This window comes from Phallusia mammillata, chromosome 4 (genome assembly GCF_965637545.1).
Source record: "Phallusia mammillata chromosome 4, kaPhaMamm4.hap1.1, whole genome shotgun sequence".
NCBI classification, from domain to species: domain Eukaryota; kingdom Metazoa; phylum Chordata; class Ascidiacea; order Phlebobranchia; family Ascidiidae; genus Phallusia; species Phallusia mammillata.
In genome coordinates this window covers 19448807-19472684 of record NC_137255.1, presented here as the reverse complement: position 1 = coordinate 19472684, position 23878 = coordinate 19448807, and the positions used below count along the sequence as shown (strand labels likewise).

Here is a 23878-nt window from a genome sequence, read left to right as displayed (position 1 = left end):
TGTATACCTTGCCTATGAAAAAAAGGCAACAGTTTGTGAATGTGTTCAACAGTCAAGTTAGTTTATTAACAAAGTACATTATTTGTTTTGAAAATTAGACAAGCCTTTGATATAAACAAAGGCACAGTGACAATAAAATTGATAAAAAATGAGAAAAAAAATAAAACTGTTATGACAGTTAACTCAATTTCAGAGATATCGTTAAACAGTCAGCAAAAATAGGTGAATGTAGTTGATCAACTTCTCATCGTTAAACAATGTTCTAAACACAATTTATTTCTACATATATGCATGAATAAACTACACTCAATCCTGCACTATTTCCCAAGTTCTCTTTTTGTCAATATCGCAGAAAAATGCATCTCTATAAAATTGATATAAAAGGATGTGAGAATTTTTCAGGATTCCTTTTTGTCTTCAGCAAAGATTTTCTGGTGGCACATTGGGCATGTGTCTTGTATGTACAACCACTTTCGCAGACATTCTCCGTGAAACAAGTGTTTGCACTCTGTGATTCTAACCTCACCATGGTCCATTGCTAAAAACACATAACAGAACATATCAGTTAATTCCTTTGACATTTGGTGAACAACAACATAATGTTTCCAACATATTAGTTGCTATGTTTGAGTCAATATATTTTTGGCGACTCTTGACTTTTGACCAATTTTGCCAAAAAATAGCTATAAATTGTGTGATGACAACTTGAAAGCTTTGTTTTTGGTTGAGAGTCTTTGAAGTTTTTTTAACCAACTTTACAATCATGATTGATAAAAAAATCCTGAAGTTACCTTCACTGAAGTTCTGGTAACAAATGCTGCAAACATCTTCTTTATGTTCATGCAGCTTTTCTGCATCAGCTTTGGCTAACATCGACAATCTATGATTCACTGTGCGTCTGTTGTTTAGTGTTTTCAATCCATCACAGGCAGCTCTACAATAAAAACAACATTGCCATTGCATTTCAGTAACACTCGTTTTATACTGCAACCAACTTGTAAATGTTGACGTAGGCGTGCATAGACATCATAAAAGCTCGAAGGGCACTGCCTGATTCAAAAAAGAGGACATAGGCACCATTTACAAACATCACGCATCCACAGATGAATTCAATAGTGTGTGATGTTGATTGTATATAGAATACCCAATCATCCAAATGTGGCCATGGTTTGTGATCAGTTCTTGCATCCGTAACATAAAGTATGTACAATAGCAAGGTTGCAACCACCTTTAAAGAGGGTTAAATTTATACATCTTTATTAAATTGTGTAATGTTTTAGATATTGGGTACCTACCTTTACAACAAGTTCTATGCTGAATGCAGTCAGTGCAATAAGCCATGTTGACATAGGTTTTGTTTGCACCAACCAAGCACAGAAACAGGTTGGAACAATGACCAAAAATAAGGCAACCACCAATGGACGTCCATGTTTGCGGAGTGGCATATTTGCCTGAAAATAAAAGCAAGTTATATTATTGAATCAAGGTTTTGCCTGAAACATAAAACATACCTGCGCACTTAAACTCATTAGTACAGGATGAACCAAATCATGTGCGTAATGCATAACGGCAGCTACCAGCAGGCAAACATTTCTGTACAGGCGCACCAAGCGCATGATAGGCGCAAGTCCTGAGAGTCCAGTTTGAATGGCCAACAGACAGAACAGGACTGCTGAAACAGAACCAAGTGATTCAGCATGTCCCAAATCTGCACCACCCACAAAGCCATGCAGTTCAACACCAAGATAGTAGAAAGGGACTGATATTGCAGATCCAATACAAAACACAGATATAACAGAGTCTGTCAGCATTACTGCTAAAAGTTCAATTTGATAAAAGTTTGTAGTATTTGTGCCTGTGGCATTCAATGCCATTGAAATGTTTTCTGCAGAATCACTGCTTTCATAGACTATGTCTTTTGAAACAAAAAAGTAAAAAATGCCTTGTGGTGGTGAGTCACTTTTTGTATCAATTTCAATTGATCGTGAGAAAAAAATTATCATAAGGACGGTTGTCAAACGAAACACAAAGTAGAGTCTTAGAACTTGAGGAACCCTCAAATGAGTCCACACAGTTTCGATAAAAGAGGGCAGGCCCTGTTCTCTGATGGATCTGCATATGTCAAGAAACTGCTTCTTGCTTTTTCGTTTGATGTAGGAGATACCTTTTCCTAATACTGTGTACAAAGACACCAGTTGTGGAAAAAGAGTAAGGGAAACTGAAAATGCAAACCAAACATTGGACACATTCAGCAACACAGCTGCTGCTGTCGAACAGGCACAAAATGCTGAGACCCCAGCTGCCAGGTGTGTTGTCTTCTGGGGGAACAAAAACTTGCTGTTGTATACCCATTGAAGCATCAGTTGAAGAAACATGTAAAAGATCATTTTAACTGCCAAATCAATCTGTAAATAAAATATATAGTAATCAGCCTTAGCTGGTGTAAAATTAAACGCTTTATTATTTACACATACCTCATGCATTTCTAGTTTTCCAGCATTTAAGGTGGTAGACACTAGGGAAAATACCACTGACTGATTCATGTTTGGATGGTGTGCGTGATAATTTTGATAACAAGTGGCAACTAAAAAGGTTTGAAGTAGTGCTGATGCAGCAAATACCAACAAACCAATAAAAAATCTGTAGAATTCCACTAACCATCTTTGATGACATGAAAACAAAAAGATGGAAGCCAAGGAACCTACAGATTAAAACATTGTTAAAAATTCATCCGGTAAATATATCAATATACAACAGACAGGAAGCAACTATTAAAACACTGCTAACAATCAGGCTGTTATCACCAAATGGTTGCTCTTATAAAAAACTTAACATGGAATTCCTAAAAATTAACATCTTCTAGTTCATCAGAAACAATCAGGTAAAACAACATACCAATAGTAGTCACTGCAAAATTGAGAAGTGTGTGTGTTGACCATGGCAGCTTCATTCGTCTTGACAAAAGTGTATCCAAGACAATGATTGTTGGACTTCTCAAAACATCAATAACCTTGTAGTCCATGTCGTTGGTTTCTTCTTACCCATAGGTAGATACAAACCTTTTGCTACAAAAATGTCATGATGCCACTGTATATTTGGACTTTATTAAATTGTTGCTACAACACAACTACTGAAGTGGAAATAAGATTAGACACATTGCACGTTTGAACGGTGGTAACAAAACAGCAATTTTAACGATACTGTCGATAAGCTAATAAAAAAGCAGAACCACAACGTAAATTGGTTCCTCTTCTTCACAACTAAAAGCAGACGGAACCAAAACGCATGACGGAGGCACAGCGCAATACCGAACAAAACTTAATATGTTGATGCCTTTGCTTTCTCCAATAAATATTTAGCGATACGAATCACATAAAACGGTTGCAAGTTGTTCATGTTCATCTACTTCTTAGAAACTAAAACTACAAGTGTTTTCTTTTTTGAAGGAGTTTTACAGTGTGACATGATAATATCTCTATGTTTCACACCGTTTTCCATATTGTTGCAGTTTCACCACAATGTTTGTCTGTTACGCCATAAACGTCTGCGATACGAGGGTGCAACTCGAGAAAAAACGTGTTATTCTACTTAACACATGTTGTGCTATTTTCCATACAAACGTATAAAGACCTATGCTGAAACTAGTTGGGAGTGATGTTGATTTGGTGTTGGCAAAGTTTAGATTTTAGACCGAGAAAATCTATAGACTGAGAAGAGACGAATCCTGATGCTTACAGGTCACGTAAAACAATATCAATTGTACATTACTACATGTCATTGTGCATAAAAGTTAACTGTTATCCCCGACAGGTGCCATACTCGCATGGGCGCCGGCACGTAGAGGCAAGAGGGGGCATTTGCCTCCCCCTTGGAATTTCAAAGTATCCCAAAATTACAACACTTTTTATAAAACTTTATGACTGAAAAAGAATAAGCCTAATGCTTTAAGAAGGGAAGTTGATATATTCTAAGCAAATGTCTAAACAAGCGACTTTAACGTAGTCTGATTTGTTTACGTAGCTGTTGTTGTTTCCATATATGGAAATATAGCCTTTGTGTTTATGCTATTTGAACGGACAAAATTGTTCATAGTTGCATGGCTGTGCGGAGATTTTTCATCGTTGACGCAAATCTAATAAGTGTGTATTTTTTTTAAATTTGCCCCACCGTGGAAAAATTTCTGCCGGCTCCCATGCATGTGTAGTGGTTGACATGCAAAAGCATATAGATTTAAAATCATAAACTTCTGAAATTACCCAAAGTCATTTAAACGTACAGCGCATATTTATGTGTCCTAAATTTCTTTAGTGTTCCCTGCTGAATTTTGTACCACGTATTTTGCGCTACATAAGAATTTGCGTTTCGTTTAATAAAACACTCTATAGGGCCTAGCCTAGAGTCTAGGCTACACTCCTGAGTCTGGACTCTAGACACTCCGTGCTTTGGAGTCTACACTTGACACTCTTCGCACTGGAGTGAACTCGACTCCACTCTACGCACTGGAGTCAGACTGGGAACACAGTGGCCTTCAGTCCATAGTCGCAACGGGCCATGATGTCAACAAACTAACGGCCGCCCCCCACACATGCTCGCGTCTTTGCAATTAATTCAAAAAACAACCCTTTTTGATTTACTAAATTAGAAGTTGCGGTTTATGGGCAAGTTTTGACAAGCCCTCGAGTTTCCAGTAACTTGCAACAATAATAGAAAACCTCACAACATGCCAAATACTTGCTTTTAATGCCCCAACCCAGGGATCAAATTTAACAAAAAAACTTAAATTACGTGATTTCGGGATCGGCGTTTTCCTGAGTTCTAACCCTATGTGTAGGTATAAGCTTATATGTAGACAGGCCTATTAACAATAAAAAAACGAACTCGGTCCCCGGATCAAAATGTTACTGAACCTTATTCCAATTTTCGTCCAAACAATTTGCTCTCTATTTTTCTCATCAGCTCTTGAAGTGCAATTCGGGACCAACGTACTGTTTCAAGAGCTTACTGATAAAGTTTTTCATTCTCTTTCGGTTACAAATGCTTTAATTTCTGCTCACTTGTAGTCTGTATGCCGGTTAATACAGTGTTGTAATGCTTGTAATTCCATCGTGTGGTAATTTTATTGCATGGTAAATTCATTGCAGCAATTTCATCTTAATAGTTTCATCGCTTGGCAATATTATCGTATGGTAAAACATCATTGCAATTTCGCCGCCGTAAGAACATCGCAATCATGGTAATTTCATCGTATACTTGGATTTGTGTTCAGATGTAGAACTGAGCATGCCGCATTTTTTCGCGGATTTTTATCGTGCTCATTACTTCTCAGCGTTTTTATCCCATGGTAATTTAATCGCAGGCATTTTATCGTTGTAATTGCACAGCAACAATTTCATTGTGTTTCTTGAAAATATTATTCAATGATAGAATTGAGCACCAATGGCACTAATATTAGTACTCTTATGGCAGTGGTCGGCAACCGCCGGTCCGCGAGGAGTTCGATCGTTACAGGGCCGTATAATTTTCAGGTTAAATGCTTTTGCCCATGTATGCCGGGGATGATAAACTAATTGATGTGTTTTCATTACTAAACATTTGTAGTTTTTTTGCAGGCCGGTCCGCGATAAAATTTCAGTTTGAAAAATGGTCCGCAGTAAAAAAAAGGTTGCCGACCCCTGCTCTATGGCACCATGATTTCGGATCATAGGAGTTAGAAATAAGTGACACGGAGTAAGAGCAAAAATAGATTTGATTTTTCTTTATTTCGACAATAAACGTATTTATATTAACACACCTTATAAGTAGTTATCAGAAGCTGACTCTTTACAAAGTACATTGCTCAGCATTTTCATTCATTATTTTGATTGGTGCATTGAAAAATGTTTGTTAACTTTTACTTGAATTCGCTTGATCTTTATCCCGAAATATTTGGTTGATGTGATAAAACAATTGTTCCTTATCCACTGTTGTTCTCAGCTCAAGAGCTTTTTTTACAATAATGACAACTCGATTCACAGCGCGCAGTGAAAAGTAGTGACATACCAAACCTTCGGTTAACCCAGTGGTTCTTAACCGGTGGGAAATATGGTACATGTCAGTGGGAAATTGCACAGTTCAATGTTACGTAAATTGATGTCGTTGATTTTTCTCGAATTCCTAAATTCGTCATAAGAGACGTTGGTACAAACAATACATTTGCCAGAAGAGCATTATTAGGTTTATACAGTATGCCTGTAGTTACAATTCATACATGTTGTAAATCTGACTATTCAGTCACTAAGTGTTTTCATCGAACAAAGTACCATTATTATTTTGATACACACCGTTGCTAAAGGAAGAAGGGGTGCCTTCGAAAACTACATGTGCGCTTGGTAACCTTTTTTCGTGTAACGTAACTTAAGACTACTGCAGGTAACTCTCTTTGGTGTGATTAAACTCATAATAGGCGCGACGTAACTCGAAAATACTGCAGATGTTCTGTTTGTATGCGACGATTCGTATACTGCAGTTCACTTTAAAACAAGCTTAAAATGCTGGTGGAAAAGTGTTACGATAGTCCCAACAGACACCGAAAACCTAAATCCCTGAACTTAAGACCCTGAAGCCTTACCCTAGGCCTAAACCAATCCCAACCTTTACTGCAGTACCTACAGCTTTTTTAACTTACGTCGCACTACGAGTTTCCTCGCTTCAGAAAAGGTTACCTGCACTATTTACGAGCTTTGTCGCATTAAAACGAGTTACCTGCAATATACTTTTTTTCACGGGGTTCGAACCCAGGACACTCCCGGGGACGAATCCCGATCAGGTTTTTTATGTCTATATATGGGTCAGGCGCGCCAGGTCTTTCGGCCAAGTTCCTGCCTACCTGCAATAAACGCTGGCTAACAGCTGCTTGAAACCATTTCAACTCAACCAGCCTTTACACAACGTCACAATAAGCTGCAAAGGGAGGATGATTTACGATGCTCGCTTTCTAATATCAATCCTCGCATCGAGATGCCAGCGATAAAAAATCAATCGCAAAAATCACATTGATTATAAAATTACCACTTTGCTTATTTTGTTTGAAGTAACAGGTAATAAACTTGAAGTTGTTTTGATTGTTATGTCCGTTTTGCAAAGTTTATAGGCTACAACATAGTGCGTAGGCTACGGCTAATATTGTTGTGGCACAAAACATTATGAAATTACCAGAGGTGGGAAATTCCAACTTGGTGATTGACATAAGTGGGAAACTACACCAAAAAGGTTAAGAACCACTGGGTTAACCTAATTAGCGAAGTTTCGTATTCGGCCGAATATTTTGTTGCGATTTGGCAAAACAAAACTCGTTTAGGCCATATACCTAACTGACAAATTAATACTAACAACCTAATACGTAGCACATTTATGTCATAATTTTTCCAATTTCATTGGTTGTGGATAATTGTATGTCACAACAAAACGGTAACACACGATTTGTTGACGTCTAACAAGTCGATTTTTGGTTTGTTTAATCCCATGCCGAGCAGCATTTGTGCAAACCCGTTATCCCGCGCACTTCAATCTCCTAACTCTTATCCTTTATAATGACAAACGTTGTGCTTGAATGTGGAAATACAACATACGAAAAGTTGATAAATGGGGACTGCATCCAATGTCTGACAAAGAAAGAAACAGTTTGTTGCGCCTTGGCAAAACATCAATAGAGGCGGGGTGTCAGCATTTTACCACTTGTGTTTTCCATTGCAATAAGTGGGTAACAGAAACCCACAAATTACATTTACCTTCCTACGAACTTTAACATAGCTGGTGCGTATCATTTTGTCTGACGATCCCATCGCCAAATTGTGGAATCGTCGCAAACACAAATAAGAATGTCGCCGTCTTTTGAGAAAGCCGTTTGCCTTATAGTGGTTGTGCAACGTATGTTGGTGAGCGTAAAACACCTGGAAAATACACATTTGTGTGCGTATACGTTCCTTTATGCCACACATCATAAACTCAGAATGCTGTTTTATTTGGTAACTAGGGTTAAGTTCACTCATATTATTCTTACTTTGACTTCACAGGGTCCAATTGATCCAGTTCCCAAACAAATGTTTTGCCATATTGGTTGCCCACTGCCAGAAACTTTGGAAAAACACAATACATATATTATTTCAAAAGCACAAATAAGATATTGCACATGATAACTCGACTGTTTTCCTATGTCGTAATGAAAGCCATACCTTGTGCCAATAGTCAATAGCAAATCTCATGTACCAGATATCACAGTGCTGAAAGTCGAGACGGCTAAGCACTGTAACATTTCCTTCCTTTGGTTTTAGTTCGTCAACATCACAGTCAACTGAACCTGGTTTCCAGCAAATAATGCAGTTTTCACATGACTAAACAGAACATGAACATAAGGAGGAATCGAAATCTGATTTCAAGAACAGTGAAACTACACAGAACTAGTACCTTTGACAAAATAAAGTCACCAAACCACCTTGCACAATCAACATAGTTTTTGTGTATGTCTCTGGTGGAGAAGTTGGGATAATGAAAATGTAATGTTGGAAAAGGCCTGTGCAAAGCAAAATGTCAGGAAATTTAGTCACAAAGATTGGAATCAAGAAAAAAATCTGGTTTTGTACTCATTTGAATCGTTTGGTTGGTACAGTTCCGACGCTTTTAATGCAATGTTTAATTCATCTGAATCAAATCTCCAAATTTTTAATGAATGATCCATTCCACAGGATACAATCTTGGTTCCAAATATGTCAAAATCCTAATCACATTAGACAGCATTGCTAAGTATGTCTTGTGCTCCAAGATGCAGTAAGTAGTTACAACTGTTGTACTTACACAACTTAACACCTCATCCCTATGCCCTTCTACTCCACCAAAAATACACACAAGCACATCTGTTTTAATGTTCCACACACGAAGGGAATGATCCTTTGAAGCACTGATAAGAATGTGTGGCATTTTGGGATGAAATTTTAGTTCATTGACCGCATTGCCATGACCTATGTAGTGCTGGAATGTTGAAAAGATAATAACTTATTATTTATAAACCTACAAGAAGCAGTCACCAGCTACATAGCTTACCTTCACACATTGTTTTGTGTAAATATTTATTACTCTGATGATTCCTCTTGAGCCAGCAATGGCAAGAAGTGGATGGCAGTTAGTTGTGTCAATGGTCCAGGCACAGGAATAAAAATTTTCTTCACACTATAGTTGTACGCAATTAAAAATTTAGAAAACAAAATAACATTGTGACTTTAACATACATCTGGATCAGTATAGGCTTGAAGAAGTTTGATGTACCCATTTTCTCTGCACTCATAGATTGTTATGCGATTACTTCCAACTGTTGCAAACAAAGGCCAGTTGCTCTTCAACTTGTGTGGGCAAAATGACACACCAAACAATGGTTGACCATGGTCCTCCTATGCAGCACATTAACAATAAATCAAAATCTTTCAAATTTTTCAACAACAATTTTCATACCTTGAGTGAATTGGTGCACCTAAACAATCCTTTCACTGGTAGCTTTTTTGAAACTTTTCCTTTAAACTTTCCCTTTCGTGATTTTGTTTGAGGATTGTCCGAGGTTGTGGTTCTTTCATCAACAGTATCTTCAACATCCATATAAGTGTCTACATCAGACTTTTCACCAATCGTCTCTTCTGCCTCTCCATCTACAGCTGCCAACTCAGGGTCTTCCATGGTAAGTTATGTGTATAGTTCTGTTAGTTTCAGGAAAACAGTATCATCAAGCGTTTGATGCACTTAATAACAATACATATACCTAACAGTTCAGAGTCTGACTGGAAATACGTTTTTTTAAACTTGCTCTATGTCCAGCTTGATAATGTCATACACCCTGATTCTGTTTAACTAAGACTGTACTGGTGTCCAGCCTCAGGCAGTTTGTATGACTCATTGATATAGTGAGTTCACTGACAAGTGCCTTAGTAGTTAGGGTTTCTCTATTTCCTGGATTTTATTTGTGGTGATAATATATCAATTTTTTTAATATGACAAGAGTTCTGACATTGTTTAATGATTAGCCACAAAAAGAATTGCAAATTTCAAAAACAATATTTTTGTGGTTTGTGTTTACCTTGCTGATTATATTATTAATAATGTGGATTGTGGTATCCTAGCATTTTTTTATTATACTTTAAAATAGAGATTTAATTATCATGGTGTGAATATTAGTTGATTGTCATTTTGCTGTAAATAATAAGTTTGTTTCGATAGTCCTGATAAATTAATATCACCAACAGAAAATGCTGTAGTTAAACGCTGGTTAATGCATAGGCTTCTAAAATAAGATATGCTTAATCTTGACGACATCCAATATATTGGATACAAGTAATGAGAAAAATCACAGGAGGACAAAAAGATAAAAGACACTTAAAAACAGCTTCAAAAACAGGGCTGCCGCAAAAATATGTGTCAAAAACGAATATTTCTATTTGACCAAGATCAGAAATAAACGGATAATGTTTCAATTTGTTGATTGTAAAAAGTTAAAACTGTGGCAATATTAAATGAGCATGTTTAATGCAAACGTTTTTGATAATAACAGCAAAAAAGAAGCCCAACTAAAGTTGGTTGCATGTCTGCAAAGAACAAACTTCGTTCAAACCCTGTTTCGTACAAAAAAACAATAACCTTACATTTCGCAAAACAAACCAACAACGCAACAAGCACAACCTGTTTTACAATTTGCTACAGCACTTGATTGCTCGCAATGCTTTGGCGGGAATATGAAGAGACATTTTACAGTTTGACGCGTGTCGCGAAGGTGTTGGGTTAAATTTTACTTCCTAAACCAGTGGTTCTTAACCTTTTTGGTGAAATTTCCCACTAAAGTCAATCAACAAGTTCGAATTTTCCCCTCTTTGTTATTTTTATATTAATGATTTGTGCCCTTCATTAATAAAACAATGTATTCTTCGATTAAAATAGTTTTGTGACGCGCGTAATCTTAATAGGTTTAAAAAGTGCTTTCAGAGTAAAATTGTGTGGAATATCCAAGAGTCTTCTTTGCTTGCAATACTGATTTATTGCATCACAATTAACACAAGAAAGGCATTTATTTGCACACAATGACAAAGGCATTGATATTGTTAATCTTGTGGTGTAATAAAGGGCCTTCGGATTTTTATGCGAATTGTGAAACTGGGTGAAATTAAGCTTAGATGTTGTTGCGGGAAGGAATACTTTTGCAGTAATTTAACTTTAACGGTGAACTCAAGGCCTGATCTGATTTGCAGGCCATGAGTTTGGTGAGCCCTGACTTGCACAATTTCCCTCTACATGCACTGAATTTCCGGGTCACGTCTAAAACTGCGGGCCCGCTTGGCCCACTTGGCCCGCTTGGCCCACTTGGCCCGCTTGGCCCAGCACTTGGCCCGTTTTGTCCTGCGAGAGACGGGCCAAGCAATGGATATTGTGGGCCCGCAGTTTTTCCTTGCAAGAGACGCGACAAGCACTGGATATAGCGGGCCCGCAGTTTTTATACTTGCAAGAGACGCGACAAGCACTGGATATAGCGGGCCCGCAGTTTTTATACTTGCAAGAGACGCGACAAGCACTGGATATAGCGGGCCCGCAGTTTTTGTACTTAAGAGAGACGCGACAAGCACTGGATATAGTGGGCCCGCAGTTTTTCAATTGCATGAAGTGCTGGGCCAAGTGATCCAAGTGGGCCCGCAGTTTTAGACGTGACCGCTGAATTTCCCACTAGTGGGAAATTTCCCACCGGTTAAGAACCACTGTCCTAAACCTAAAGTCACAAAATATGAACACTTTAATCATTTACTATTACGAATTTTATTTATCGATGTTTATGCGTCTGTTACATGCAAGAAGTTTTAAAAAACGGAATTATCAAACAATGGACACAACAATTTATCATGTGATGTAAAAAGTCGAAACAAACGTTTGTCGAAAACAAACGAACAGTAAAGAACGAAAGATAAGAGCTTGAAAGCTGATGAAATGCCATGACATACCAAGTAATGTAGCCAGCGTACCTCCAGGTTTTTGCCTGTGAGCGTGAGGTAGTCGACCAAGAGTAGTTTTTGCTTTTGTTTGTTTGTGCGAGACTGCGAACCGAGTGGTAGACCGATACGGCCTACACCTGCTATTTCCTATAGGAGTCAGAACATGGGCAGACTTTTAAACTAACCGTTCTATTTTGGGCATAGATTAATCGTGACCGACCGGTCGTAATTTTATATGGTCCCTTTAAATTGCGATTACGAGTGGTAAGAGCATTATTGCACTTCGTTAAACGGCGTTAGTTCTTTGCAGACGTTTAACCAACTTTAGTTGGGATCCTCGTTTTACTGTTATCATTAAATAAATTTTGTAGCAAACATGAGCAAAGTAAGGATTCAAGGTATTGTGAAACATGTTTTTGTTGGTATTAAATTGCAAAAATGTTTATATTATTAATCAGGTCAAATTAATAAATTATAAATTCAAAGAAACAGCAAGATGCAATTTTCATGAAAACTGTATTTTAGGGCCATCATCTCAGGGAGGCGATGAAGCTATTTACAGGATCCCTCCTTACTTCTTTGTTCATGTCTTGGATCAAAACACCAATGTTACAAAGCTTGAAATTGGACCAAAAACCTACATACGACAAGACAACGAAAGGTAAATTTATTTGCGCACAAAGACTCTTGTATATGTATACAGTGGTGTGATTCAGCCGGTTCGCACTGGTTCTATAGAACTGTCTCACGAAATTTTATGAGATCAACGAACCGGTTAGCATTACTTGTTACTTGTAATGAACTTTTTGCAACAGAACCAGCTGAAAAATATAACTTTTGTGATAGAACCAGCTGACAAAAAATTTGAATCCCACCACTGCATGTATATAACTTTTCAGACTTTATTTTGTGTGATGCAGAGTTATATATGGACCCGAACGCATGATAACAGTGCCACCACGGACCTACTGTATTGTGGAAAATCCTGTGGCTAGAAATGCTGATGGTGAGGTGCAACTGGATCCCTCTGGTCAAGCTAAGCTGAACCATGCTGATAGGGAAATACGTCTGGCTCAAGATCCTTTCCCACTATATCCAGGAGAAAATTTAAAACAGGTATGCAGGATTGTAAAGCTTGAGTCTTTTCTGCTATGACATTCTGCTAAGAAGATTATCTAGAACAGTGAATCTGTAGGACTGGAATACAAAAAAAATAATTTAAATTTGACGATAGATTTTGTTTTGCATAGCATTTGCGAGCTCAATACCCATTTCATTTACAAAATAGGTCCATATACAATTAAAACACATGCACAGGCATGTGAAAGCTTGAACATGTTGCAGTGCATTTGACTTTTCTTGTAACAATTGTATGAGAAATCAATTCTTCCATGATGATTGTTCCACATAGTAAAAAATTTTGTGAGTAAGCAACAGAAAGGGATTTAGTATTCTTGATTAATTTTAAGCAAACTGTTCGGAATTGTCAAAATGTTGTATTGCACAGACTGTAACACCATTGAGGGTGGTTCCAGCGAACACTGCACTGAGGCTTAAGGCTGAGTTGGATTTTACTGACACTGGTGATGTACAAAGAGTGGCTGGCGATGAGTGGTTGTTTGAAGGACCTGGTAGGTTGCATTTCTTATTGTCCTACAGCAGTGGTTCTTAACTGGTGGTCCATGATGACTTTTTGGGTGGTCCACAGAAAATTCACTTAATTTGTTGATAAACTAGAGATGATTACATATTACACATTGAAAGAGTATCAAAATGTTGGTTGTTAATAATTGTATCTCACTTTTTGAAAATCGGTTTCAAAGAATTATGTTTTACACCTAAATGGTTGTTTCGTATGCATACTTTAATCTTGCTCCATAAAGAAATGGTCCACAATATTATTTTTACTGGGCCGGCGGTGTGCACATATTTTTACCCATTTGGAATGATATTTCAGGAACCTACATCCCTCGCAAGGAAGTTACTGTTGAAGAGACAATTCGAGCAACTGTGATTAAGAAAAACCAGGCCATAAAGTTAAGAGCAAGGAAAGAAACTACTGACCGAGACAACACTCAGCGGGTGACAGGTGAACTGCAACTATTCAAATTATGATGTCACCAAAAATACATGCATATTTAATTTGTTTCAAAAGTGTGTGTTCATATACACTAAATTGTGCAATTTACATGTAGGTGAAGAATGGTTAATCAAAAAGGTTGGAGCCTATTTGCCAGGTGTATATGAGGAAGTGGTAGCAATGGTTGATGCCTATGTCTTGACAGAAAAGGTAATGTTTTGTCACAAGAAGTGATGTAATGGATTTTGATTCTTTCTTGATTTCCTATAGGTTGCTTTGCACATGCAAGCAAGTCGAACATTTAAGGATTTCATGGACGTAAAGCGAAAGAATGGAGAGGAATGGCTTATTACTATGGCTGATACTGATTCCCACATTCCAGATGTACATGAAGAGGTACATACAAACTTTCACTATGCAAGCCAGTGACACTAAGAGACAAAAAATGCCATATTGTTTGCTGGAAATAATGGTGCAAATATAAACTAATAAACCTATTCTGGCTTGCAGTTTCATGTACCAGCCTTTTCACATATTTGTCAACTAAAACAAGTTTGGTTAACTGCTAATATCCATTGCCTATAGTTTTTGTTTTAAATGCCTGATATTGTTCAACAATGCCACCAGCCAACCCCAAAAATATCAATACTGGATCAAAAATGTTGTCACAATTTTAAACTCTACACTTTCTGTATCAGGTTAAGGGGATTGTGAATGTAACAACACTTACCAGTAGACAGTATTGTGTTGTGGTCAATCCTGTTGGGGAAGATGGAAAGAACCAGCTTGGAAAGAGAAAACTGGTCAAAGGAGAATCTTCCTTTTTTATTCAACCAGGAGAGAAATTGGAGCGTGGAATTCAGGTTGCTTACAAATATCTTAGAGTCACCTTAAATGGTTTTTGTTACACAAGTAAATTTATTCAACTTTGTCTCTTAAGGATGTTTATGTACTTGGAGAGGATGAAGGTCTGATCCTTAAAGCTGCAGAAACATGTTACGATAAGGATAATGACTGCGAAAGGAAACCTGGTGACCGGTATGATTAAAACAATTGTCGGCAGTATTTTGCTATGTTTGTTTACAATAACTCCACATGTAATTGTAGAAGCAATGTGCAACAGGATGTTTTTGTGTTAAGGTGGATGATTCGTGGACCATGTGAGTATGTTCCGACTGTGGAGGTTTTGGTTCATGCCAAGAGAAAGGCAATTGCCTTGGATGAAAGTGAGGGTATCTATGTGAGGGACATGAAAACTGGAAAGGTGTGCATTACAAAAATATCTCAAAAAAGTTTTGTTTTAGTGTGTACATTTAAATACTCCTGAATCTTCCCAATTTTGCCACCAAGTTTTATTCTCAAAACAAGCCGCTGTGCAGGTACTCGTTTATACGACAGTTTTGACAATACCAAATGATACGAGTCTTCTGCTTCCTGGCCTTAGGGACCAGCTAATAAATGTACCACCAACACCATGATGCCAACCTTGCCACTAAAGGTTTTGTTAAGCAAGTGCCAGCTTATTACCATACCAATAGGTTTAGCTACACAAGAGACGACAAAAGACGTATTTGTTCCAACGGTCGCGTTTCGGTAACACCTCCGTGTTTGTAAAGGTACGGAGTGTGTGTGGACGCACGTACATGCTCACACACGACGAAGAGCTATGGGAGAAAAACCTTCCACCAACCGTTGAGGGACTGCTTAGTGCAGACCGCGACCCTTTAGCTGACCGAGGCAAGCGTGGTTCCGGTAAGTATAAGTTACAGTTGCTTTTTGGGGACATGAGGTACCTTTTTTGCAAGAATTCTTGTAACCCATATCAGTTTTTATTTTGCAATTGTTTCAATACATCAAAAGATACCGCGTTTCATAACAGAAGCACATTCTATTTAACTTCCAAAATCCCTCTTTTAGTGACACAAAATGAAACTAGCTTAGCCAGCATAACGTATGGCAGCTGATAAAATAAGAAAAACTCACGTTTGTTTATCGGACTATCAAAAAAATTGCAGTGAAAGTATATATTTCAAAAAAATGGTTACGACGCTCAGATTGCTTTGAGAACAAAAATGTTGAACAGTTGTGTCAACAAAACGGCTGGGGCTGGTTGGTGTTGTCGTTTGTCCACACATTAATATTTCACTCGACGTTGCGTGGAAAGCTGTAGGACATTAACCAGTTGCTTAGCCTTTAACCGGACGAAGACAAAGATAGCAAACAAAAGCATTAATTTGTTTACCCAATCGACTCAGGCCATTCGTCAGAAATACCCACATACCAAAGGCCCGCAAAATTTAGCAGTTTTGGTTTTAAAATCACGCCATAGCGTCTCGTGACAGGATCCGGTTTCGGCTGTGTGTTGCCAGTAATATGCACGTGCAGCTCGTTCGCTCTTTTCTTTTTTCACTCGAATGTGAACTGTTTTTTTACGCATCAGCTGTTATGTGTGCAACAAGTTGGGGAGTTGTTTTTATTTCATATGTCTGCCTATTATTTAGCAGTTTGGGTCGCACTTGGCACCAAACCAGTATCTTGTAGTTTAAGGCCAAAAAATCGCACAAAATCGGCAGAAAGTGTCTCCCCCTTACTAAATAAGGTTATAATTTATGACAATAATCCGCAAGTAGTATACCCTTTCATAAATTATGTCCTCTACAACATGATGGCCATTAATATCAGTTGTACATAGCTTATGTTTGGGTTAAAAAGGCATGATAAAATTTTCGTTATTTAAGCCGTCAGAGCGGTGCCATTCGAGGGCATGTCGTTTCAAGCAATGAACCAAGCAGTTGACCAGCTTCCAATGCAACAAGCACAGCAGCAACAGCAATCCTCCCTATTCAGAGTTAAGTTGCGCTTAGTGCATGTAGAAGGCCATAATTTGTTCAAACACAACATTCTACTTTTTGTAAGATTACAATTCTTCCGTGTGTGTCTGGTTCTAAATAAGTGTGCACGTACCCAATAACCCGTAGACATTTGCGTGTAACGCTTTCTCGACTTCGTATAGCATAGTTGTCAGATTTTCGTTTTCTGTGAAACGAAACGTGAAACCGAATTAGTGTTTGTACCAGTAACCAATGTACCAAAACGATTTTTTCCGCAGCTTATAATTTGTAGTCCCATGCCTTGTTTGTAACGTTTGTATTCAACTTAGTGTGCGAGCAAGAGGGTGCACCGATTGTTAACAGTACGACAATGGGGTTGTGTGATTTGAATCGTCTTCTACCTTTTCAACAGGTGACGCTTCAGGGGCACGAAACAAAACCCAAGTTGTGACTTTCCGAGTTCCTCACAACGCCTGCGTTCAAATCTACGATTACAAAGAGAAGAAGGCTAGGTATAGATTTTTGAAAAACGTAATAACCCAAACCATCGTAATACACAATCGACCGAAAAAAATCAGAAATATTGGTTTTGAACGATAAATTTCCTAAAATATTCATTTAGATATTTGTCCTTAAAAATATTAAAGGTTGAATAAACTAACGTTATTAAGCATTGTAGCGGGAAAGGGCTTGTGTGATCTATTTAGATGGCCCATTTACTGCACACAAAATATTTTTTATGTGTAGGCTGGTCACTGGCCCATTAAAGTTCTTGGTATAGGTCTACATCTTTTCACAAACTTCGCAGCATGAAACGTACAACAATTATTTTCCTCATTCCCCTATGTCAGTGGTTCTCAACTCGTTTCAGTCTATTGACCACCAGTTCAACTAAAAGAATATCGTGGACCAATCCATTGTTGCGTAAGGATAAAGAAAGCGTCCACAACAAGAATCTTGACCTAAAATATATTCCTTCAACAAAGAATTTGAAGGAGTGATATGAATCAAGCAAACAACTGCCCTTTTTTCGTACTGAATAGACAATAAATGACATGGAACTATTTCCAGTTCATCACCCAGTAAAATTAACTTTTTGTGGACCACCTAAAAAGTCATCACGTACCACTAGTGGTCTAGTTGAGAATCACTGCTCTATATCAAACTGCGGTCAAGAATCCAGCAAACGTTTTTACGATGGTGTTGATGTCAATGAAAACTGCACTTACTTTGTATATCATGCTGTGTTTAATTTAAACATTTTTCTATTCCAGAGTGGTTTTTGGTCCCCATCTGGTGATGCTTGGGCCCGACGAGCATTTCACCCAGCTCTCGTTGTCTGGGGGGAAACCCAAGCGCCCCAACGTCATCAGGTCCCTTGCTCTACTTTTGGGACCCGACTTTTGCACCGACGTCATCACTATTGAGACAGCCGACCACGCTCGCCTATCCTTGCAGCTTGCATACAACTGGTATATACTAAGTAATTGGTGTGAAACTATGTCTGTAAATCGTCCAAAAAAGGCGTCCATGGCATTTTATTTCGCCTTATAAGTGAAAGATTGTAAATTGTAGTCTGCCTAAGTCTGCAATAATATAACCGTAATATTGTGGTAGTAAAATAATATGTGGCAGTTATAGTGTACGTTTTTTGCTATGGTCAAAGTAATATTTTTAATTTTTGATGGGGTTAGGAGGCGAGGGCAAAGTGAAAGTATAATAATACTCTCAACAGTAAACTTTCAAGGGGTCGCGGATACATGAATCAAGTGAGCATGTTTTGCTCACTGGTATTTTCAACACCCCACAAGCTTTACTTCAACACTATGTACCTTTGCACTTAAGGCACTTCGACATTACAAAAGCGCAGCAAAGTCAGGCTGACGCTGCGAAGTTGTTCAGCGTTCCCGACTTCGTAGGTGATATGTGTAAGGCGATTGCATCACGTGTCAGAGGAGCTGTTGCTTCCGTCAGCTTCGACGATTTCCACAAGGTAGGTGATGCTTATAGCGTATGCATCCGCATTTAAGACCGCGCTTGTCAACAATTGTTTCTTATCATGCATCCCTTTATAACAGATGATGCATTTCCGGAAACCTTTGTGATTGATAAAATGAAAATGTTAAGAAAAAAAATGAGTATTTTTCCAGAAAGCTACACTGTTTAAAACGGGCGTTGGTATACTGCAAATGATTCACGCTTACATAACTTTTTTGATTGTAACCATTCACCATGTGACTGTTGTGGTACACCCTGGGGATCACCACATAAATCTGGTTGAAAAGCGCTGGTTTAAGCCATGCCTCGTGATTTCTTCACAAAAAAACATGTGTAAACTATTTCTTAGTGGGACCATGTTTCGCAACCGCTACCCACGGCACGCATGGTGCGTCGTGACAGACGATTTTAGTGTGTCGCAAAGTGTTCTAACCTATAATATTTTTTATCCATTACAAATTTAAATGTCATATGAGACGGGTAAATATATCTCCTGTGCTTAACATAATAACACCAATAACTTGTGTTTTGTGTTTCCTACACTGATACTTACAAAAGAGGAGCCGCCAAAGCATATAGGTGACATGAGTGATGATACTGCATAGAACCGTATTTGGTGACTTTTAGCAAAACGAAGTTAATTGCGCATATTTTTTGCACAGAACTCGTCCCGCATCATTCGCTCTTCTGTGTTCGGAATCGACGAGAACAGAAAAGTTCGCGATCGTTTCGATTTCCCGCAGAATAGTTTGGCTGTGACGTCAATCGACATCCAGTCTGTGGAGCCAGTCGACCAACGAACACGTGACTCGCTGCTTAAATCCGTGCAGCTGGCCATAGAAATCACAACCAATTCACAGGAGGCAACTGCAAGGTAAGCAGGAATATCCGGCAGCGACAGTAAAGTGGCTTGGAAAGTGAAGCCCAATATAATCTATGTGACCATGTATAATGGGTTACGTTTGAATTGAGAGTTATTCGATCATAGTGTAGTTTAAAGCCCTTATCATAAAAGCCCTATTTTAGTCAGATCAAAGGCAAAAATTGTTTGCAGTGACCTAATGGGTTTGAATTACTATATTCATCTAAAGGCGCGAATCTCTAGGGTTTTGACACATCTTTGTTGTACGTACACAACGTCACACACATAGAGCTACTTACGTCACGATTCTGGTTTAAATAGAAGCCATGCACCCACTGTATTTTCTCCCGTATTCTGCATACCAGTACTTTCACTCATATTGTGTCATTCGCTTTGTATCGCGTGGCAACAGAAGACGCGCATTTAAAAACCAACTTTTAAGTCTATCAAAGCGTTACCAAAAAATAATTATGTACGTTTTAAAAATGGTTATGTACGTTTCAAAATTATCCATAACAGTGGTTATATACGTTTCAGAAATGGTTAAATACGTTTTAAAAATGTTTCAAAAAAATGGTTACATACGTCTTTAAAATGATGGTTTTATGTGTTTTTAAAATGTTTCAAAAAATGGTTATAAGTTATACGTTTTCAAAATTGTCTAAAACAGTGGTTATATACGTTTTAAAAATGGTTAAATACGTTTCAAAAATGGTTCAAAAAATGGTTACATACGTTTCAAAATTTTAATATTCTGGAGTTGCTCATGATTGTGGTTAAAAAATAATGATTTCAGACACGAAGCCGAACGCACAGAGCAAGAGGCCCGCGGTCGTCTTGAACGACAAAAGATCTCCGATGAAGCGGAGGCTGAGAAGTCCAAAAGGAATCTTCTCGAACTCCAGTCGCAGAGTGCGGCGATAGAGAGTACTGGGCAGGCAAAGGCAGAAGCTCAATCTCGTGCTGAAGCTGCGAGAATTGAGGGTGAAGCTGCCGTAGAACAAGCGCGTTTAAAGGCAGAAGCTATGGCGATTGAAGCGGTAAGTTTTCAATTTCATACCTTTGGGCAACAGCATCATGCATGATGTTAAAATGTTAAATGTGTTTTTACGTTTATTTATGGGTCCCCTTCCTGAAGGGGACACATATTGTTTTGGTCCGTATTTTTTTTTCTTTTTTCTGTCTAACGCTGGTTTGTGAGACGCGTTTGGTCAAGAAAGAGTGCGTTAAGTGTATTCAAATTTACAGAGATGTTAGTTAATAACCAAAATTTGATCCTCCTGAAGTTTGACCCCGATTGACCCAGCGGTTCACCCACAGGCCCCCAAAACGTTTTTTTTTAAAACGGCTGTACTGACTAAAGTACATCAATTAGGAGTTATATGCTTTGTTGTTTGGTGAAATGTAAGGTATTTTAAAGATTTTTTAACCTTAAAAAAAGATTTACCCATTTTCACCCTTTAAAACCCCAAAACATTAGTTTCTGTCTAACGCTGGTTTGTTAAACGCGTTTGGCGAGAAGGAGTGCTTTAAATGTATTCAAATTTGCACAGATGTTAGTTATTAATCCAGATTTGATCCTTTTTAAGTTTGACCCCGAATGAACCTGCGGTTCACCCACAGGCCCCCAAAACGATTTTTTTAAAAACGGCTGTACGTTTTACGAGACAGTCTTTTCGGTGATTAGAAATCAGCTGTTTTTGCGCAGCTATGCTATGTCGTTTTATTAAGTTATCACGCACATTTTTAGTTTTGAAAATTGTTTTCAAAAACTGACATTGAACGACAATATCTGGGTCAAAGCATGAGATTAAATTGAAAGTATTTTTCCCGTTCTTATTTACTGTTTTTTTTGTAATTATATGACAATAATGATGCAAAAAGAATACGGACAAAACTTAAAGTTGGGTTAATGCCTTTTGAAAGTTTTTTCTTAAAAATCTAAAAATAACCGGAACATCTGTTTGCTGTAAATCCGCACAAACGCGCGTGTGGGGACCCATTTGTTTTTGCTTGTAAAAGCAATCATATGTGTAGATCAAACGATATGTAAAGTAAATTGGTAATATAGGACATAGAATATATAAAATGGAAGTATATTAGAAAGCCACCTTTCTAGTTTCAATCTTTTTTTTTCAAACACCTGATATTTATGCTATATTCCTAAAATATAAGGCAAAAGTCCAACTTTTATGCTATATTCTCAAAATAAAGAGCAAAAAACTAACTTTTATTCTAAAGTCAAAACGATATATACTAGCTTTAGTAAAACCGCTTGTAAAACCTTTTGGTTCTTAATAATGACGTCACCATGCATAAAAGTAATGGCAACATCGTTTAAATAAATTTATTTCCATAGGAATCGGAGTTGAATCGTATGGGCAAAGCCCGCGAAGCCGAGTTGAAATATTTGAGCGAGCAAAATCAACTTCAAATCAACAAGGAGAAGGAACTGTCGAAGATCGAGACTGAGAAATTCGGCAACATGATTGGGGCGATTGGAACTGACACCATTCGGGCGATTGCTGTGGCCGGTCCTGAAATGCAGGTTCGTCATTGGTTTGTTTTGGGGTCTCATTAATCACGTGGTAAAACACACACTGACGTAATCATCGATATTGTTATGGTAATGTGATCACTACAGACCATTGTACTGTTGCTTAAATGTTGTCATGGGCATGTTGTTAAATCTCTGTGTATCCAGGGCAGGGTGGTTAGCGGAACCGACTGAAGCCTGTTTTATTCAAATAAAGTCCCGAACTTTACTACGACTTAAAACGCCCGACTCCTGTTAAAGCTCTGATCCATGGTCACAGAAAACGCTTTAAGGTGTTTTGTCGTGTAGAAAGATCTAAAGATTAACTTAAATCACACACTTTATTTTTAAAACACTCTGTATAGGAAAAACTTTTGTTTGTACATTGTACTTCTTCAATCCGTTTAGAATTGTCAAGTTCCTATTCTTAAAATCAGATCATTTTTATTTGCTACAATAAAATCTAAAAGTGAACTGTGCGGGGTATGATACGTACGGAGATGGTCTAATAACGGATGTTTGACAAGATGTTTATGCCCTATAATAAACTCGCGAACACAATATTTAAAAAAAAACGGAACTCGCTTGACCTCATTTATATGGGATAACATTTTCCACAGGTGAAACTTCTCGGAAGCCTCGGTATCAAGTCGACCATCTTCACCGACGGCAATTCGCCCATCAACCTGTTTAACGCGGCACAGGGTTTGATTGGTGCAGGACAGATGCGCCCTCTAACGGAAGCAACGTCCAAGAGGAAGCAGGAACCAGCGGACGATTATGATAGCGATGAGAATTAGAAAAGCAACAACTACTTTTTTCAGCACGAACGTTGATTTATTCAAGATTAACTGTACATACTCAAGAATCAATACAAAATCAACATATGCACAGTAAAAATGTTTTCTTCACCTTCCGAAGTCCAATCACGGTATTATTGCGCTTGTCCAGCAGAAGATGGCAATTTACGACTAAAACCAAACTTCTTTGCTTTATCGAACTTTTGAACATTGATTTATGATTTACTGTACATTCCTAAATATAGCAGCAAAGCGTTCACATACGAACACTTAAAGTTGGTTTGTATACTTGCTTCGTCCAATTTCGTCATTATTTTGTTTGTTGAGCTGAACTCTTCATGTCACAGAAAAACTTTAGCATGGTCTCATGCGTTATATTTTGAAGGTCAAGTTCGTCAACTTTTTCACCTTCTTTTTAGGCGGTCCCCGACATTTTGTCATTCTCTTATAAAGTAGAAAATTTTGCAACAGTGCTTTCCAAGCAGCTTGTAAATGAACAATGATTTGTTTAATCGTGATTTATTTTCGTTTTGGCTCATGACGCTGTAAGTTCAGAATATTCACATGCACTGTAATTATTGTCCGTTTATCACCCAAAGCACTTCGCGGTGTGCCGTATATGTTCCACTAGTTTGTGTTGTGTGATTGTAAAAAACAAATCTAGATCTGATGCATGAGTTGTAAGCCTGGTACATAACAGCCACAAAGGTGGTCAAGGGCAGATGTATTCAGAATGAAATCGACGTAAATATTTGATGAACTACCGCTGAAACTGAAAGAC

General features: G+C 38.0%; 3 protein-coding genes across 4 annotated transcripts; 1 reads left to right on the top strand and 2 right to left on the bottom strand.

Annotated features, from left to right (window-relative positions):
* Positions 1-40: 40 nt before the first annotated feature.
* Positions 41-3164, bottom strand: LOC145222645 (E3 ubiquitin-protein ligase RNF139-like). Its single transcript, XM_080088816.1, has 7 exons — positions 2896-3164; positions 2475-2701; positions 1512-2405; positions 1296-1451; positions 996-1228; positions 792-934; positions 41-538 (listed from the first exon to the last, which is right to left on the bottom strand). The coding sequence occupies exons 1-7, from the start codon at positions 3020-3022 to the stop codon at positions 399-401; spliced, it is 1920 nt and encodes a 639-aa protein (XP_079944942.1). The 5' UTR covers positions 3023-3164; the 3' UTR covers positions 41-398.
* Positions 3165-6940: 3776 nt separating this feature from the next.
* Positions 6941-10055, bottom strand: LOC145224267 (polycomb protein eed-like). Of its 2 annotated transcripts, none has more exons than XM_080090728.1 (10): positions 9481-10055; positions 9261-9419; positions 9076-9201; positions 8830-9003; positions 8619-8752; positions 8443-8548; positions 8211-8369; positions 8039-8112; positions 7767-7928; positions 6941-7640 (listed from the first exon to the last, which is right to left on the bottom strand). In XM_080090728.1, exons 1-9 carry the CDS (start codon positions 9697-9699, stop codon positions 7799-7801), a joined length of 1281 nt encoding a protein of 426 aa, XP_079946854.1. In that variant the 5' UTR covers positions 9700-10055; the 3' UTR covers positions 6941-7640; positions 7767-7798. The 2 variants fall into 2 exon arrangements, with proteins under 2 accessions (XP_079946854.1, XP_079946853.1); XM_080090727.1 differs by having other exon boundaries at positions 6941-7928; positions 9481-9719; positions 9782-10055.
* A 1200-nt stretch (positions 10056-11255) lies between these two features.
* On the top strand, positions 11256-23767 carry LOC145222564 (major vault protein-like). Its single transcript, XM_080088709.1, has 18 exons — positions 11256-12388; positions 12516-12651; positions 12911-13106; positions 13498-13621; positions 13948-14079; positions 14186-14280; positions 14341-14466; positions 14769-14933; positions 15011-15108; positions 15211-15334; positions 15687-15822; positions 17314-17413; positions 18176-18373; positions 18747-18894; positions 19562-19773; positions 20558-20801; positions 22121-22309; positions 22918-23767. Exons 1-18 carry the CDS (start codon positions 12367-12369, stop codon positions 23095-23097), a joined length of 2625 nt encoding a protein of 874 aa, XP_079944835.1. The 5' UTR covers positions 11256-12366; the 3' UTR covers positions 23098-23767.
* The last annotated feature ends 111 nt before the right edge of the window (positions 23768-23878 follow it).

What these genes read in the sequence shown, in the direction of transcription:
- LOC145224267 (XM_080090728.1), bottom strand. Translation starts at nt 9,699, where the DNA reads ATGGAAGACCCTGAGTTGGCAGCTGTAGATGGAGAGGCAGAAGAGACG. An exon ending in GTGACTTTATTTTGTCAAAG is followed by an intron (nt 8,370 to 8,442) that starts GTACTAGTTCTG and finishes TGTTCTGTTTAG; the next exon opens with TCATGTGAAAACTGCATTAT. An exon ending in TTGGACCCTGTGAAGTCAAA is followed by an intron (nt 7,929 to 8,038) that starts GTAAGAATAATA and finishes TGTATTTTCCAG; the next exon opens with GTGTTTTACGCTCACCAACA.
- LOC145222645 (XM_080088816.1), bottom strand. Translation starts at nt 3,022, where the DNA reads ATGGACTACAAGGTTATTGATGTTTTGAGAAGTCCAACAATCATTGTC. An exon ending in GAAAACTAGAAATGCATGAG is followed by an intron (nt 2,406 to 2,474) that starts GTATGTGTAAAT and finishes TTTTATTTACAG; the next exon opens with ATTGATTTGGCAGTTAAAAT. An exon ending in TTACCAGAACTTCAGTGAAG is followed by an intron (nt 539 to 791) that starts GTAACTTCAGGA and finishes ATGTGTTTTTAG; the next exon opens with CAATGGACCATGGTGAGGTT.
- LOC145222564 (XM_080088709.1), top strand. Translation starts at nt 12,367, where the DNA reads ATGAGCAAAGTAAGGATTCAAG. An exon ending in GAAAGGAAACCTGGTGACCG is followed by an intron (nt 15,109 to 15,210) that starts GTATGATTAAAA and finishes TTTTGTGTTAAG; the next exon opens with GTGGATGATTCGTGGACCAT. An exon ending in CCGAGGCAAGCGTGGTTCCG is followed by an intron (nt 15,823 to 17,313) that starts GTAAGTATAAGT and finishes CCTTTTCAACAG; the next exon opens with GTGACGCTTCAGGGGCACGA.